This window comes from Cupressus sempervirens, chromosome 4, assembly GCF_028749045.1.
Source record: "Cupressus sempervirens isolate cs-2001-9-10 chromosome 4, ASM2874904v1, whole genome shotgun sequence".
Taxonomy (NCBI): domain Eukaryota; kingdom Viridiplantae; phylum Streptophyta; class Pinopsida; order Cupressales; family Cupressaceae; genus Cupressus; species Cupressus sempervirens.
The window spans coordinates 789,773,907-789,793,431 of record NC_143121.1 but is presented as its reverse complement, the minus strand read 5'-3'; the positions used below and the strand labels follow the sequence as shown (position 1 = coordinate 789,793,431).

Here is a 19,525-nt window from a genome sequence, read left to right as displayed (position 1 = left end):
GGTGATGCTCACAGAGGTGAACAATGGGGACATCCTAAGGAATCACCAATCTCAATAAACTCCAACTCGAGTGTGCCTAATTACAGAGTTTCCTCCCTTAAGCTCGTTAATTGATAAGTAGGAAATATTTTCTACAGCAAATCAAATTGTGATATTGCCATCAAGATTGACCAATAGATTTTTGAGTAAAACTCAATGACCCATAATTCACAGTAGTGGTTCAAATGAACCCATATCTCATGAGAATGAATTGAACATTTAGCATTGATTGTATCTAGGTGATGCTCACTAGAGGTGAAGCACAGAGATTTTCCAGGAAGTCACCCATCCGAGTACTACTCCATCTTGAGCGTGCTTAACTACAAAGTTTTTGCCATGGTTAAACCCACTCCACTTGCAACCTCTAGCAAGTGTTGTGCCTTATAAACCATTTATTAGAAAGTCCCTCAAGCTCATCAATTAACAAGCAAAACATGTTTTTCATAGCAAGTCAAATTGTGATATTGCTATTAGGACTACACTGTGTAATTTTTTGAGTCAAACTCATTGACCCATGATTCACAAGTAGTTATTCACACAAAGGCGTCTCTCATGAGAATGAACAGAACTTTTAGCACTTATTGCATCTAGGTGAAGTTTTGACTTCTTAGGTCACCCATATCCCAGTACTACTCCAGCTCGAGTGCATTTAACTACGGAGTTTCTTCCATTGTTAAAGCCACTCTGCTTGTAACCCCATTTGCAAATCCTTCAGCAAGTGTTGTGCCTTATGAACTATTCATTAGAAATTCCCTTGAGCTCATGATTAGATAATTACTAGATATTTTCCACAAGTCAAATTGTGATATTGCTATTAGGATTCAACTGTGTAATTTTTTGAGTCAAACTCATTGAACCATAATTCATTAGTAGTGGTTCACGCGAACCCATCTCCCATGAGAACAAATGGAACATTTAGCACTCATTGCATCTAGGTGATGCTCATAGAAGTGAAGCACCGGGACTTCCCAGGAGGACACCCATCCATAGAGATAGCCTTACAAAAGCAGAGTAGATTGATATTTGGTAATGTTGTAAGCATAGCTCAACGAGTCAATGTTATGTCAAAATGCCTCAACAAGCAATATACCTACAGAATAAACAAGCACTCTTTTCTTTTCAAAGAAAATTAGAAATCCAAACATTTTCTTATGACTAAGCCACTTTTGTGTATATTACATCTGGCAGTCATTAACTCTCTCCAACTTCTCACATTTTGTGACATTTATTCAGTCAGCTTCTATAATTATTCAGCATTCCCTTTTCAGGCTTCTCCAGCTTATTAACAAACGCATATTCAACCATCGTCTATCAAAATATGCATAAACAAGAATGCAGCACTCATAGTGTTGTTTCTAGACCTCAAATTTATGCCAGAAGTGAGTCATTTGAAACAGCAATCAAAATTAGAAACAATTAATTTCTTCTCCTAAGCATATAGTCAGCTTAAAATAGACATATTTCAACCCCTGTAGGAAAGTATATTCTCGAGACAGAAAACAAAATAATCCTTTGATTTTTTCATGAAGTAATGTTGGATTTATAAAAAATTAGATAAATTAAAACCTAAATAATTTATCATACCATAGACTCATAACAAGCAAGAATATCTGTCTCCCAATCATGCTTTCCTCGTGTCACAGCAATTTGTCTGGGTAAATATCTATCTAAGAGTGCAGCCCATTCACTGCATTATTTAACATGATACTCAGTTCAGTAGCTTATATCTTAAATTAATAAATACAGCACTCTACAACACTCAAAACACTTCACTGTAATGGGAAGTATAGAGTAAAATGGTCAAATGGAATAAACCAAATATCCCAGTACAGGGGGCAAAACAAACACATTTGAAAGAAACCTACGTGCTCGAGTCTGGATTACTAACAAATCCAATTTCAGCAAGAATTTGTAATGCAGCCAGCTGTGCTGCATCCTCCCTTGCAACAGGATAATTCCCCAAGATATAGTCATGTTGCAGCTGCAGCCATAATCATTGTTTGTAAATAAATATTGTTAAGGAATTTATGGCATAGATCCTAAGACTATTTTTAAAATTTTGAATTTTTGGTAATCAAAAGAGCACCAGCAGTTACTTGGCTACAATCTAAAGTGTCTTAAAAAAAATAATGACAACATACCTGAACATATGACAACTGCACAAACATAGGTTCTGTTATTGCATCATCAGACTCCCGAAACAATCGCTTTTTGAATGACAACTTGCAATGCAATATTTCACCTTTGCTACGGTCTTTGGCAGCTTTAAACTCAGCAAGAAGATCCCCTATATATTTGTTATCATCCAAACCTACATATTCTTCTGCAGGGTGTACCAAATGCACCATTATAAAATTGCAGAAAATTTCTCTCTATTAGCAAATTTATAAAACCTGCTAAATTGCTGTTACCAGCCAACCAAAATCTATAGAATCAATTAAGGAATAAGTCAAAACCTACCATTTCCATGATCGAGAGATTTAGAGCCAGTGACAACTTTTCGGCACTCAAATAGACTGAATGTATTATAGGCAGATAGTTTAATTATTCCTGCAAGTTCCTAGCATCCAGACCCAAAAAATGCAATAAGCAACAATCAAAGAGGCATGTTAAGTGAACTCAAAATAACTGCTAATTTGTGTTCTTAATTAAAGCAAATGAGACGAACATATTGATAGCCAATCTAATATGACACCATTTGCTTAATAAACTCTACCAAACAGGTGTTTCAATCTTTCCTAAATAGCTCGAAACAAGAAAAGTTCCAACTTGTAAAATTCAAGCAAACTTGAAAAAACTACAAATTAATGTCCAAAATTAAGATAAGTAAGATGAATATATTGATATCCAACTAAAATTGATGTTTGATTGATCTAGAATCTACCAAAAAGGGTACTTAAGTCCTCCCTAAATGGCTCAAGGAAAAGGCTTTCTACGCAAACTCAAATTAACTACAAATATGAAATATGTGAAATAAATCAAGGTGAATGAAATGAATATGTTAATATCCCATAATAATTGGCATTGTTTATTTAATCCAAAATCTACAAAAAAAGAAGACTTAGTATTTCCTGATCAGCTCAAATATAAGTTGTGTTTAACAAGACTCCAATACACCATCCCATAAATATAACAGTGTGAAGAAGGACACGGTTGTAACCATCAATACAAAAACAAGAGAATGTTTTGAGGAGGCAGATTCCCTGACCTAACAAGTTTATTTTTTGTGGTTTACAAATAATCAAAACTCAATTTATTGTAGTATATTTACCATTTAAAGAAGCTTGCATGTGGCATAAAAGAGTGCCGGAGAGATAATCAGCACAAAAAGAGTCTAATTTCAGAGCAATATTTTATCTTCTACAACACAGGAAACTAGACATAGACTGGATACACAGGGATACTTAGAAACAGGCAGGGATACTCAGAGACGTGTCCCTTGAATTTTTTTGGCAGTACCTATAACTGTAACATATTGGGGATGCAAAGATTCATCAGAAACAACCCTATGCCACCCTGAGTACCCCCCGCTCGCCTGGGAACACCCCAGAAACAGCACTCAGCCGTCAGGGGATGTCAAAGACAATCCACAACCATCCCACAGACACCAACTTGATTTTTTTATCTTTGAAAAGTAATATTAAAAAGGTACAGGGCCCCCCACCTCTTTCCACCCCTTGTAGAACCCTGAAGCCTAAATATAGGATTAAATGAGCACACGTCCCCTATCCCAATGCCTGATATTCCCTGCTCACCTGGAACCATCCCAGAAGCAGTATTCAGCCATTCAGCCATCTGAGGATGTCAAAGACAATCCCCAACCATTCCCAAGAAAGCATTATTAAAAAGAGTGTGGCAAAACAATGCCCTGTTGTGTTGTAAACAAACATGCACCATTGCCAATGGGGGCCATGGCCTTTTACTTAGTTGCTTAGCATTTAGCTCAATTTCTTGTAATAAAGTGTTTAATATTATATTAATGATCATTATGCACATTTAGTTTATTAGTTAGTTATTAGGAAATTTCTATTTTCTCAGTTAGAATCTTTCATGTTAATCTTTTAGAAAATTTCAATTTCGCTCTCAATTATTTCTCTTTATAAGGAGACTTGTCTCCATTTGTAATCACTCTATTACGAATAATGAAATTCCATAACATGGTATTAGAGCTTAAGTTGTTTTGGCAAAAAAAAAAAAAAAAAAACTCGAAGTTTCATTCCCTGGAATTTCTTCCCAAAGTTATTTTTGATTTTTTTTACTTCAACAAAAACCGGGTAGGGTTTTTGGGTGTTGAAGAATTCCATAGAGGATTCCCTGCCTTCAAATCACATATTTTTTTAAGGAAATTTTGAAAGGTTTAAAGCAATGTTGCACAGGGACGGGGGTACTTGGGTACTTAGGGTATGGCTACGGCTATTTTTCAAAATAGGGGACAAGGGTACTTGGTTATGTCAAATTTTTTTAATTATAATTTAATATTTAATAGAAAATCTGAAATTATGAGTCATGACAATTACTTTTCAAAACCTTATAGTATAACAGAGATAAGTTTGCGAATGTAATGTATTGTTTTCAGTTTCAAATTTTCTATATGTTTGTTATAAGTTATAACAGAGAAGGCAGACTTTAAACATGAACAAGAAGATCATAAACCATATAACAATGACATATTGCAAATGATAAACTTCTGGCTTGAACAGTGATAAGGTTTACTGTTAATAAGTATCGTATCAAAGTTTTAAACTGATTATGTATTGAATTAAGCTTGATAAACAGCAAGCTGATATGCGAACAAAGAACCTAAAAAAACATAGACATCTTAATCAAGGTCCTTAGCTATGCTGCTGTCACTGAGTACCCAGTACGTGGGGTACGTGCACCCGGTACTTGGGTACATAGGTGCGAGTACCAGGGGTATGGGTACGTGTACCCATGCAACCTAGGTTTTTAGTGTCAGTTGTGCATAATTTTTCATGGTGTATTCTTGTGTTTCCTGTTTCTGTGAAGTGGTTTCGTGGTTGTTTAAGGTTTTTTCCTGTTGTTTTTCTGAGGCCGTACAACAGCTTCAAGGGGTTTTTTGAAGTTTTCCTGCACATTTCTCAAATCCACGCACTGGTTTCCTCTTGTGACTGCATTTTTGTGCTGTGTGACCTCTTTTAAGCAGTTTTTGATACCGAATTTGTGAAGGCTTACTTGTGGATAGCTTGGGTTTGCACCATCTGTAGTTCCAAGTGCTGTTAACTACAGCTATTGAGAAGATTATTGGCCTGGTGTTCATGATTTCTATTGTTTTGGCCCACGGGTGAGCTCTACGTTTTTGAGTTCAACAGCAATAAGTATAATGGCTGAAAGCAGAGGATGCTCTCAATTTTTTAGTACCGGTTGCTTGGACCAGCTTGTTCTAGGTAACTCACTCGCCCTACAGCAGTGGACAAAGACCAGGACAAGTTTGTAAAACCTAACTGAGAAGTAGTTATGTTGCTTAAATTATTTGTCACCAATGTGATGCTTCCAAAAGAGCCATCTCACAAGTCTGTTGCAGAGATTTGGGCACACCTGAAAAGTCTCCATAAAACATCAAATAAAACCAAGCATTCTTTTTGAAGAATATGTTGTTAGCTCTTTGATGGATGAGAAGATGGCTTTGCAAGGGCATCTCATGAAGATCAAGTACATGAGCAATCAACTAGAGGCCACTGGTTGCAAGATTGAAAAAGACAAGGTAGTGATCAAAAGTCTAACCACGGAGAATCTCATCAGCATGTTCCTGTAGCAGAGCAGCCTAAGGAAACACCCTTTTATGCATTCATGGCCAAATGATCTGAATTTGTTTTTTTCCTATCAAGGTAGCTACTAGAATGACCATTAAGGGGTGGTAATAAAGTATTCATATTATTTTAACGGTCATTTAGGCATATTTAGTTTATTAGCTAATTGTTACATAGTTTCTATTCTCTCAGTTAGATAACATAAAATATTTCCTGATAGTCTTTACAAAGTTTCTATTTCTAATATGAGGAGACTTTGTCTCCATTTGTAATCACTTAATCATGAATAATTAAATTTTGTAACATGTCGAACTTGTTTGTAAGTTTTAGTCTAACTTGGCAATAGTTCTAGTGTCTTCATTCCCTGAGCAGTTTAGCTCATGTAGAAGTTTGATCAATTTGAAGAGTTGTGATTGCAAAAGTGGGACATTTAAAATAATCGAAAGATTATTTTGTATATTGAATAATCAATAAATGAATTAATTACAACGAGCTTACAAGCTCATATATACAAAACGGAAAGACAAAAATTAGAAACTAACAAAAAATAGACACTATCTACATACGATAGATAGAGCATTATTAGAAATATTCTAATACCCTCCCATAATGCTTAATCTATCAATAAAACCAATACCCTCCCTGAATTTTACAAATTTATCAGAACTGAGAGACTTGGTGAAGATATCAGCAGACTGCTCTATGGTGGGAACATATAGCACCTGAATAGATTTGTCTTCAACCAGTTGACGAATGTAATGACAATGTGTTTCAACATGCCTTTGCCAATTTGAGTACTCCCTGATTATCACAGAATATGGGAGCCGGTCCTAATTGAGGAACATGCATATCTACAAGCATCCGCCGAAGCCAAACTGCCTCACAAGCTGCCTTAACTGCTCCCCAATACTCTACTTCAATCAAAGACAAGGCCACCACCTGTTGCTTCTTACTAGTCCATGTCACAGTAGCAGATCCTAAATTAAACACATATTCGGCGGTAGACTTACGATCATCAATAGAGATGGCCCAATCTGAATCTGTGTAGCTACATAGTGTAGAATCAAACTTCTGAGTGTATAGAAGACCATAATCAAGAGTACCACTCACATAGTGCGGGTCATGCTTTGCAGCTGTCCAATGATCAGTCTTGGGTGTTGTCATAAAGCGGGAGACATAGCTTACAGCAAAACTAATGTCAAGTCTAGTGGCAGTAAGAAAAATGAGACTACCCACTAGTTGTCTAAACAAGGATTCATCTACAACAGGTGAATCAGACTGAGTAGATAATTTGAGCCCAGGTTCCATAGGAGTGAGAGCAAGTTTGCAATCCTACATTCTGAACCTGTCCAAAAGACTTCTAGCATACTTGGATTGAGAAATAAAGATACTGTGTTCAGTCTACCAAACCTCAATTCCAAGACAATTATGCATGAGTCCCAAATCTGTCATATCAAAAGTGCTGCACAAATCCTGTTTGATTTCCGTGATCAAATGTGTTGAACTTCCAGTGATGATCAAATCATCCACATAAACAATGACAAACAAGACATCATCACCTACATGTTTGATATATAGCTTTGAATCCGATGAACTCCTCTAAAAACCATGGTCGGTTAAATATTTATCAATTTTCATGTACCAAGCCCGAGGAGTTTGTTTCAGACCATAGAGAGCTTTGACAAGTTTACAGACTTCGTGTTCCTGACCAGCAACCTTAAATCCCGAAGGTTGCGTCATGTAGACCTCTTCCTGTAAGTCACCATTCAAAAAAGCACTCTTGACATCCATCTGATGAACTTTCCAACCGAACTAAGCTACGAGAGCAAGAACAAGCCGTATGGTACTCTCATTTTAGCTGTGGGAGCAAAAGTCTCCTCAATCAATACCTTCCCTTAGTGAGAACCCTTGAGCAACAAGACGAGCCTTATACTTGTCTAAGGCGCCATCAGCTTTATATTTGACCTTGTATACCCATTTGCAACTAACGGGCTTCTTCCCTGCAAGAAGATCAAAAAGAACCCAAGTTTGATTTTTCTGAATGCTCTGAAGTTCAGCTTCCATAGCCTGTTCCCATTCAGGAATATCTTTAGCCTCGGAATAAGTCTGAGGCTCATAAACAATTTGAATGTTAGCCATAATAGCAAAATTAACTATTTGGTTGCACTTATTTGAGAAGCTCTACCTTCAATGAGCTCATCATCCCTTAGATCACTAATAGTTTTATCATTTGGGTCAGAGAGTAGAAGAGGTGACCTCTAGAGGAGCTGGAGGAGGTTCAGGAGCAACAACAGGAGGAGGATCATTCTTAGGAGCCTCAACAAGATCAACATCAGGTGTCCCAAGGCAGGCATTATCTATATCATTCTGCCCATCATATGGTACTAAAGTAAGGGGAACACTATGAGGCTGTTCCTCAGAACATTGCTCAGAAGAGGACAGAAAGGGTCCTCGAGTTTCATCAAAAACAACATCACAACTAAAGATAAAATGATCAATGTCAATATCTATCAATCTATAGGCCTTATGGTTGTCACTATACCCTGTCATCATGAGTCTCTGAGTCTTGGAATCTAATTTGGAACGTTTAGCATCAGGAATCCAAACATAGGCAAGAGAGCCAAAAATCTTCAAGTGGCTGATCTTGGGCTTAGGACCAGACCACAATTCTTCAAGAGTTTTGTTCGGGACAGCCTGAGTAGGAGAACGATTCAAAAGGTAAACAACTGTAAACACTGCTTCTGCCCAATACTTATTAAGAACACTCCTATGTTGTAACATAGAACAAGCCATCTCAACAATCGTACGATTGCGACGCTCAACAACATTGTTTTGCTGAGGAGTGTAAGGTGTGGTGAATTGGCGCTTGCTGCCATGTTCAGTACAAAAACCGGAGAATGCATGAGAACAAAACTCCCCCCCCATTATTTGTTCTAAGTGAAACGATACTGCAGCCAAACTCGTTTTCAACCAACAACTTAAAATTCTGAAATGTACTAAGTGTATTTGATTTCTGTTTGAAAAAGTACACCCATATTTTTCTACTAAAATCATCAACAATAAGCAAAAAATATTTTTAACCATTAACTGAAGTTGTATTCATAGGACCACAAACATCAGCATGAAGTAACTGAAGTACCTAAGAAGCATGCCAAGAATCTCCATCTTTGAAGGGAGTCCGATGTTGTTTGTCAGCTTGACAAGCATCACATACTCCAAGATGTTGCTACTGAATCACAGGTAGTCCAGAAACAAGTTCCTCCCAGGATAGTTAAGAGAGATACTGGATGTTGAGATGTCCATATCTTTGATGCCACAAAGTGTTGAGAGATAAATCACGAGCTACCATAGCTATTTCAGGAGAATCACCAGTGTCAATAAGGCAATATAGGCCATGATCCTCTAGACCAGTAGCAACAGTGAGACGAGTCTCTTGATCAATAACGGAGCATTTGTGGGCACTGAACACCACATCCAACTAAGGAGAATTTCTCATGATTTGGCTCACACAGAGAAGATTGAGTGTCATAATAGGAACATAGCAGACATTGAGAAAGATGAGTTCACCCCCACTAGATTGTATCTGAACATTTCCTCTACCAATAGTTTTGAACTCCTCTCCTCCACTAAACACAACTGAATTGTTGTACGGATAGAAATCCATAAAACAGTCACGCTGATGAGAGAAATGAAGTGAAGCACCAGAGTCAATATACCAAGCAAAGGATCGGGTAGAATTGGAAGGGCTTTTAGCCATAAAAGCATAGAACACAAACTCCTTTGTCTCAGAATGTTCAACAGAATTGGCCTGTTGATTGGACCCTCCCAGCTTCTTTTGTTCGGAAGCGAGTTGCTAATGACAATCTTTCTTCATGTGGCTGTACTTACGGTAGTAGTGACACTGAACACTCTTTTGCTGAAAACTACCTAAGGATTGATGGAAACTACCTTGTGGAGATGACTGAGATGGTAGAAACTTAGCTGCAAAGGCTTGTTCTAACGAGGGTGAGGAAGCACGAATGCCAAACTGCTGCTTCCAAGGATCCTATTGTAGGAGTTTGGTGCACAACTCTGGGAATTTCAGATCAACATTAGTTGAGGTAATGTTGAGTCTCTATGAAATGCTCATAAGATGTTGGCAAGCTTTTCAAGGTAATAACTACCATATCTTCTTCCTCCATTGTCCGACCGATGGCTTCAAGCTGATCTCGAATGTCCTTAATCTTTGTGAGATGTTCCTGTAAGGACACACGTTCATCTATCATAATGGAATACAACTGATTCTTCAGAAAGAATGCTCGACTCTTATCGAATGTTTCATGCAACTCCTTTAAATATTTCCAGATGTTTGCAGCCAACTTGCCAGAGGAAGCTAATCATCTGTGACAAAGAGTTTGAGAAGCATAACAGCTTCGCGATTCCAATCATCAAATTTATCTTGATCTGTTGTATCGGAGGTCCCACCGTGCATGCTAGTAGGGGCAGGACGAGTTTATGTGCCTAGAACAAGTGCATCCAAATGACGATACTCGAAAATGGTTAACATGCGCTGCTTGCAGTGGTTGTAATTGTTGCCATTAAATCGTTGACTGTTTTCCAGCATCAAGTTGGTCAAGGATGCCATTTGCATGAAGTTTGAGGCAATGTTTTAGGCTGACCCAAAAAAAAATGACAAGTACCCAAAAGAGTAGACGGAAAACCCAAATGGAATATGCAATCACAATGCAAATCAATCAGCTTGAAAATTGAGGCACGAAAAACAAGGTACCTAGAAAATTCTTACGAAGACCCAAATGAGGTCTTGGAAAACCCACCAAGAATTTGAAAACAAAAAAATTCTGACCCCAAAAATTAGGGTTTCGAGCAAAAAAACCAGTCGACGAACATGGAGGTCAAAACAACAAAAAAAATGGTGTTTGCAGGTCTGAAACGCCCGATTTGTTTCTAAACACGAGCATTTTGGCAATGACGGCAGAAAGAATGAAGATTGATGCCCACAAGTCATATGATCAGGAAAAAAATGGCACTTTTTTGTTCGGAAAAAAAAAAAAAAAAAACCTGCGTGTTCGGTTTCCCCAAATTGCAAAGCAGTGATCCAAAGATAGGAGCCAAACTCGTTACTAAACCATGCAAAAATTGCGTGGAGTCCTATTTCAAGCTGCTAAATACACCAAATACTACCACTGAAAACGCAATTTGTGTTGGTCGCAATTTGCAGAGAGGAGTCACGATTTTCAGAGAGGATTCTTAGGAAAAAACAACCTCCACATTTTCAATTTGCCATCGGTTTCAGAGTGATAGTTGCAAAATCATGATTTTCAGATGTGAGTTGCAAAACCCTAGCTCAAGATTTCTCTAGGCAAAAAACCCTAGGCAGATTTTAGAGAAAATCGATTGAAAAAATTTTGAAAAAATTTAAACAAATAATTTCTTCTAGAAATTATAAATTTTTCCAAAAAAATTAAGTATTGGCTCTGATACCATAAAATAATCGAAAGATTATTTTGTATATTGAATAATCAATGAATTAATTAAATACAACGAGCTTACAAGCTCATATATACAAAATGGAAAGACAAATATTAGAAACTATCCACATACGATAGATAGAGCATTATTAGAAATATTCTAATAAAATTGAGGGTGAAATTGTGAAATTTTTTGAGTGGGAGATATGTGTTAAATGTTGTCACGACCAAGAATTTCCTTCTAGGGGTCATTTTTGAAACCAAGAGTTGAATGATGAAAACTTGTTTCAAGGTAGAAAGGTGGAATCTTTTTTGTCATGGTCGATTCATCACCATAGGGGAAAATTTACATGTAAAAATGATAGCAAAGAGTAGAATTTCCTTGTCAAATAAGAATTTCCTCTCCTCGAGCAAAATTCTTCCTTGTGGGGATAGATTTTCCACTTCTTAAGTCAAAACCTTCCTTTTCTTGGTTGAATTTCCACTCCTTGAGAAAAAATATTCCTTGTGGGGTAAAATTTCCACTCCTTCAGTTAAAATCTTACTTATCTTGGTTGAAATTTCACCACTAAAGAAAAATTGTAAATACAAGTGTAAAATGATGAAAGAGTTGAATTTCCTTGTCCACTAAGAATTTCCAACATTTGGAGATAAAATTTGCTCATGAGATACAACTTTCCACCCTCCAAAGACAAGGAATGCAAATCTTCCTTCTTTGGTTTGAATTTCCACCCTTTCAGTAAAATAATAAAGTTAAATTCTTCCTTGTAAGGTGTAATTCTCCACTCTTCCTTGTCATGCGAAAATTTCCACTTTTCCTAGTGCAAGTCAGTTTCCCACATTGGGCAAGTCTTGAAAATAAAATAGGAAAAATAAAAACATTGAAGAAGCAAGGTTGAAATCTTTCGTGTGGGGTGTTAATTTCCATTCCATCTAAGACAACTTTTCAAGAACAAGAGCAAACCTTCCTTCTATGTATAGAATTTCAACCCTTTGAGGATAAAACAAAAGGAAATATGAAAATCACCCTATTAAGGAATGAAATTGAGATTAATGATCAAGTTGGCCAGCTAGAGGGAAGGAAAATCTTGAAATAAATTGTTTGAATGCTAAGAGAGGTCAGCAAGCTTGAGGAAGGCAAATTGTTGAAATAAATTATTTGAATGCTAAATGAGATTGGCCAACTCGAAAAGATGTAATTTTTCCAAAAGTAAATGGAATTATATAAGGTAAGAAAGGTTGATGGGGGCCATTCAAAACTAAAACAATTAAATGCCGAGAAGACCAAGGTATTAGGGTTGTAGTTGTATAAAACAAAGGAGATGAAAGCTCCTTATATACCTTTACAAAGACGACGTTTCTAAACAAGACAATTGTGAACTAAAGACTAACTAAGATGACCATTAAAGAAACATTACAATATTCTAAGGCCCTCCCTTAATGGTCATTATCTAAAAGTTGTCTTTTGGTTACAAATTCTAAAAAATATTTTACTTCTTCTGATGTAATGTTCCAAGGTAACCCCAAACTACAGATGGCGGATTGGTCGTACGTAGAGTTGCCTAAAAGGACGTTTTTCCCTATGAATGTTGTGGTAGTGGAGTCCGTATTGATGCCAAATCGGGGAGATGAGGTGGTAGCTATACAAGAAGAAACCATACTATAAATCTGAATGCCGTAATAAGTGCCTAGATGTCGTACAGATGCAGCAGGGAGATGGTTGTACTGTAGGCTGGAACCGTACGGGAATTATAGTCTATGCGTACGGATATATTAGAAGTCTGTAGGTTGCCAGAGCATGTAGCAGAAGCCATATGGTATTCCTAGAAAGATTGTTCGAGGCATGGGGGAAATGAATTGATAGCCGTACAGTGGGATAACCAACAACTGTACAGTGGGAAGAAGGCATACAATGGAAGGCAATATGGGTGGGATAATGAGGCCGTACGATGATATTTCAAAGGTCGTACGGTTAGTCTAGTGTGCACAATGCCGAATAGTAATGTTCTTGAAGCGCAGATAGATGAAGGGAAGAGGATTCAACAATACAAACCAATTGATACCACTTGAAGAATGCAGGAAGTAACATACACATTGCAGACGCATAGTCAAAAGATTCACCAATGGGTACTAATATTTCCACATGCAATTAAGCCCTCAATTTGCCAGATACAAACCAAGTAGAACACCGACGGAATAGGGTGAGGGTTGAATCCCACCAAAACCGCACGAGCCAAATAGGGAAGATCTTTCACTTCCGAAATGGCGAACAATCCCGAACTCCAACAGGAATCTGAAGTACAAAAAAATATAATCCAAAGCATACCTACAGACTTCCTACAAGCCGTGCTTAAATACCCGTCAGGGAAACCTTTTTGAGGGTGTATAAAGATAGCCAACAATGACACAAACTTCGAAAACAAAAATAAAAATGGGTCTGAGATAAAATAAATCAATCGACCCGTTATAAAGATTAAATTATTATTTATTTTATAATGGGAACATTACAATCCTCCCATCCCAAAATTTGCTTGTCCTCAAGCAAGTGCAGTGCCAAGTGTTGGAGGATGTGCTCATCTTCCCACATTGCATCGTCCAACGATAGGTGTTGCCAACGTACCAAGTATTCCTTCACAGTGCGGTTCCATAGGGCCTTTTCACGCACTTCGAGAATCTCAGCAGGTTCCAAAATGAGCTTCCCTTCCTCATTGAGTGGCGAAAGGTTGGTAGTTACTGTGACATTTTGCCCTATAGCCTTCTTTAGATAGGAAACATGGAAGACATTGTGAATGCGGCTACCCTCCGGAAGTTCCAATTCGTACACTACCTCACCAATGCGACAAATCATGCGATAGGGACCATAAAAGTGTGGCTTCAATTTCTCCTTACCTAATCCTTTTAATGAAGACTATCGGTATGGCTGAAGCCGAACATAGATCGGATCCCCCACTTCAAAAGTCCTCACTATCCAGTATTTGTCGACATACACCTTCTATTGATTTTGTGCCTGCTGCAGGTTCTCTTTCAAACTCCTCAGTATGTCCTGTCCCTCCTAAAGCCAATCCTTCACCCTTGGAGCGTGACTGTCACCTAGAACTGTGTCGACGAAGCAGAGGGGTTTGTGCCCGTGTAAAGCTTTGAATAGCGCCATCCCGATAGACATGTGATATGTGGTATTGTACCAATACTCCCCAAGATGGATCCATTTTACCCACGCTCGTTGTTGTGTCGAGACGTAGTTCCGAAAGTAGCCTTCGAGCCATTTGTTCACAATCTCAGTTTGACTGTCTGCCTGTAGGTGGTAGCTCGTGCTTGGTGATAATTTTGTTCCTACCATCCTAAACAATTTTGTCCAAAAGATACTGATGAATCGTCCATCCCGATCATTGCCAATGTTTCGGAGTAACCCGTGCAAACGAAAGACTTCTCTAAAAAACAAATCGACAACTTGTGCAGCCTAAAGGTCTGAGGGGATGGCGAAGAAATGCGCATACTTTGTCAACCTATCAACCACCACAAAAATACAGTTCTTTCCGTTCACCTTGGGATGACTTGTTATGAAGTCCATGGATATACTTTCCCACTTATGTTCAGGAATTGGCAAAGGCTGTAGCAGCCCAATAGGAAGAGTGTGTTCAGACTTGTTTTGTTGGCAAACCATACATTCTCTTACATGCTACAACACGTCCCTTTCAATCCCTTCCATGAAAATCTCTACCAAATACTTCTATAAGTTTTAAGGAAGCCGAGGTGTCCGGCCAAAGGTGAGTCATGTGCTTCCTTTAGGATCTTCTGCTTCAGTTTGGATTCTAGCACCAGGTATATCCAGTCTTTATAGTAGATGATATCATCCACCCCTCTGTACCGATCATCGTGGGTGTGGCCATCCATTATTTTATAGGCAAATGTATTCTTGGAATACTCTACTAATAGTTGTGCCTTCCAGTCAACTGAAATCTGGTCTAGCGAGCAGATGGTGGGTTTTCTGGACAAGGCATTTGCAACAACATTTTTCTTCCCTTTTAAATAGTCAATGTCGAAATCAAAAGACTGAACTTTGCTTACCCATTTTTGTTGTCGTTCGTTCAAGTCCCACTACTCCAGGAAATATCTCAGACTGTTGTGATCCGTACGGATGACAAACTTGGCACCTACCAGATATTGCTGAAACTTGGTTAGCGTATGTACGATGGCCAACATTTCTTTGTCGTAGATGGAATACAGGCATTCTGCTGGTGTAAGCTTCCTGCTCTCATAGGCGATGGGGTGTCTATCCTGCATCAAAACTGCTCCAATGCCTTCCCTAGATGCGTTGCATTCCAAAATGAACGATCAGGTGAAGTCGAGTAGTGCAAGTACCAGGCAAGTGCTCATGGCCTCTTTGAGCTTATCAAAGGTGAGTTGTGCCTCTTCGTTCCACTGGAAAGCCCCCTTCTTCGTCAAATCCATTAAAGGTGCGTTGAGCTGAGAAAATCCTTTGACAAATCTCTTGTAGTAACTGCACAATCCGAAGAATCCTTGCAGATCAGTGAGTGATTTTAGGGGAGGCCAATTGAGGATCGCCTGAATCTTCTCGTGATGCACTTGAACCCCGTATTTACTGATAACATGCCCCAAGTACGATATCTCTGTCATACTAGACTCACATTTGGATTGCTTGGCGAACAGGAACTGTTCCTCCATGATACTCAGAACTTCATTCAAATGCTTCAAGTGCTCCTCCCATGTCCTACTATAAATGAGATCATCAAAGAATACCAATAGATACTTACGCAATTGTTTGTTGAAGATGCGGTTCATGCATGATTGAAATGTAGCAAGTGCGTTGGTCAATCCGAACAGCATGACTAGGAACTCATAATGTCCGTAGTGGCAGCAGAAAGCCATTTTCTCCACATCTTCTTCCCTCATTCGGATCTGGTGGTATCCGAAACGGAGATCTATTTTTGAAAAATAGACCACGCCATGTAGTTCATCCAGCAGCTCATCTATACTTGGGATGGGATACCTGTTCTTTATTGTTCTTTTGTTTAGCGCGCAATAGTCCACACACATGCGCATCGTTCCGTCCTTTTTGACCAACACCACGGATGAGGCGAACGAGCTAGAACTGGGACAGATCCATCCTTTCTCAAGCAATTCCTGAATCGTCCAGTCGATCTCATCCTTGAATTTCTTGGGGTGGCAGTACAGTTGGTTATAACTGGTTTTGCCCCTGATTCCAACTTGATTGTGTGTTCAAACCCCCGATGAGGTGGTATGTCAGGAGGAATATCCATGAAAACTTTTTCATACCTAGTTAAAATATCCTAAAGTTTATAATCATGTGGAGCTATTTGGTTCCCTTTTATAGGTTCCGCCGAGATAAAACAATGCGCAGCCCACGCAACGTCATCATGCCGCAAGATTGCCTCCATCCGATGCACAAAAACTTCCTTCAGACCTTCATTTGCCATCCCTCAGAGGACAACCTTCTTTCCGTCAACCACAAAAGTGAAGTCCATCTGCTTGAAACTCTAAGTGCCATTCGCTTGAAACTCTGAGTGTACTCATCAAGGGTCTTCATCCACTGTATGCCCAGAATGACTTCCATGTCAACAAGGTCCACTATGAAAAAGTCCTCTGTCACCGTGTGATTCGCCATTGTGATGCTCAACTAAGGAACAAGATGCATGCAGGGCAGGAAGGTCCCTCTGGCAACCTTGACCTGAAAGCTTGCGTGTGCTTCCGTAGGGAGACTTCTTCGCTTTACCAAGGATGAGTTTATGAAATTCAAAGTAGCTCCGCTATCCAACATCACCGTAACCCTTTGTCCTTGAAGGGTACCCCGTACACAGAAAACTGTGCACCTCAGACTGCCAGCCAATGCAATGGATCCTCCACACTGTACCAAGGCGGCAATCCTCTCTGTACGGTTTAAACTGGCCATGTTGGTGTCATTGTTAGGTTGGTTATCTTTGACCGACATTTCTTCATGTTCGTGTTCGTCCCCATCATCGGACACGACCTTGATGTAATAGATCTTTCCCTTCCCGAGGCATCGGTGGCAAGGCTCCCAAGGCCCCTTGCAATTGAAACACAATTTCTTCCTTCAAAGTTCTTGTCGGGTGGCTTCATCCAACGACAACTTCTTGGACGGAGGTTTGTCCCTCAGAAACGTCAACGGTTTCGAATGTGACTTCAAGAGGATGAGGATGATGACGACAACGATGCCATACTTCGTGCCTTACTGATTGCTTCCGACATGGTAGACGGATTGAATCCCTTCACCCAACCTTTCAGTGATTCCACCAATCCATCCATGAAGAGCATGACCCGCCTTCTTTTAGAAATGTCCGTGACCAATGCCGAAAGTTTCCGAAATGTCGCAATGAACTGATCTATCGATCCAATTTGCCTCAATTGGGCCAAATCTTTGAAATTGAGCTCAAGATCTTTCCCATCAAATCGTTCTGTTAATCTCTCTATGAATTCCGCATAAGTCTTTATTTGATCATGCCCTAATGTGATGGTGTCATGGTGCCACCATTTCTGCGCAATCCCCTCCAAGTGCAAGGCAACAAATTTGATTGCTTCTTCTTCCGACACAAGATTCAGCTGGAAGTAGGTATCGGCTTTCATTACCCATGCTTGCGCTGATATGAAACCCGATCCGTCAAATGGAGACAAATTCACCTTACTCAACTTTCTCCTGAGATCATCGTTGAAGTACCCTCTATTTCCGCCCCCCGAGTATCTCATTCTCAAATCTACATAATCTTTGTAGGAAATGTCTTCTTCAAGGTTTGCATTCTTCTAGTCTTCCCTCATTTCTTCGAAGGTTGGTTGTCTCTCTCCGTGATGTGCCTCAATTCGTGGTGGAAAAGTCGACATGGAAGGTTGAGAGCGTGCTGACCGAGGGTGTGATTTACCCGACACTGAGTCCGCACTATGACCATTTTGTTCTGCAGATAGTTTGTTCTCTGCCAACTTCTTGAGAGTTTCTTCCATGATTCACTGCGTATCAATGATCTGTGCCTGATTCCGAGCAAGTTCCCTCAGTAGTGCCACAAGTTCGGCATCGATCGATTCCCATTCGTCAACCATTTGATCAACGAAATGTGTCCTTCTCTTCCGACTATAAACTCTCATTCACCGTCCACAGGCTGGCAAGAATGAAGAGCTCTGTTACCACTGTAATGTTCCAAGGTAACCCCAAACTACAAATAGTGGATTGGTCGTACGTAGAGTTGCTTGGAAGGACGTTTTTCCCTATGAATGTTGTGGTAGTGGAGTCCGTATGGATGCCAAATCGGGGAGATCAGGTAGTAGCCGTACAAGGTGAAACTGTATTGTAAATCTGAATGTTGTAATAGGTGCCCACATGCCATACGGATGCAACAGGAAGATGGTCGTACGGTAGGTAGGAACTGTACAGGAATTATAGTCTATGCGTACAAATATATTAGAAGTTAGTAGGTTGCCACTACATGTAGCAGAAGTCGTGTGGTATTCCTAGAAAGGTCGTACGGGGCAGGGGGGAAGTGAATTGCTAGCCGTATGATGGGAAGAAGGCGTATGGTGGAAGGCAGTATGGGTGGGATAATGAGGCCGTACAATGATATTTCAAAGGTTGTATGGTTAGTCTAGTGTGCACAATGTCGAATAGTAATGTTCCTGAAGCACAGATAGATGAAGGGAAGAGGATTCAACAATACAAACCAATTGATACCACTTGAAGAATGTAGGAAGTAACATACACACATTGCAGACACAGAGTCAAAAGATTCACCAATGGGTACTAATGTTTCCACATGCAATTAAGCCCTCAATTTGCCAAATACAAACCAAGTAGAACACTAACATAATAGGGTGAGGGTTGAATCCCACCAAAACCACACAAGCCAAATAGGGAAGATCTTTCACTTCCAAAATGGCGAACAATCCCGAACTCCAACAGGAATCCAAAGTACAGAAAAATATAATCCAAAGCATAACTACAGACTTCCTACAAGCCGTGCTTAAATACCCATCGAGGAAACCTTTCTGAGGGTGTACAAAAATAGCCAACGGTGACACAAACTTCGAAAACAAATATAAAAATGGGTCTAAGATAAAATAAATCAATCGGCCCGTTACAAAGATTAAATTATTATTTATTTTATAACAAAAACATTACATCTGAGACCCCCTTGGATCTGCAAAATGTTAATGACCAAGAAGCCAGAATTCGTCCATAAAAGAACAAAGAAGGGTGTTCCCTTCTTTAGA

General features: G+C 39.2%; 1 protein-coding gene across 1 annotated transcript in view; it reads right to left on the bottom strand.

The window, feature by feature from the left end:
* The window catches only part of ZWI (kinesin-like calmodulin-binding protein (ZWICHEL)), a 98,657-nt gene that overhangs the window by 62,796 nt on the left and 16,336 nt on the right, over window positions 1-19,525 (bottom strand). Inside the window, exons 6-9 of the mRNA XM_089826899.1 lie at window positions 2,500-2,599; window positions 2,181-2,362; window positions 1,905-2,020; window positions 1,624-1,726 (exon numbers count right to left, since the gene is read on the bottom strand). Of these exons, the coding sequence (XP_089683025.1) occupies window positions 1,624-1,726; window positions 1,905-2,020; window positions 2,181-2,362; window positions 2,500-2,599 (501 nt within the window). The remainder of the gene's footprint in view (window positions 1-1,623; window positions 1,727-1,904; window positions 2,021-2,180; window positions 2,363-2,499; window positions 2,600-19,525) is intronic.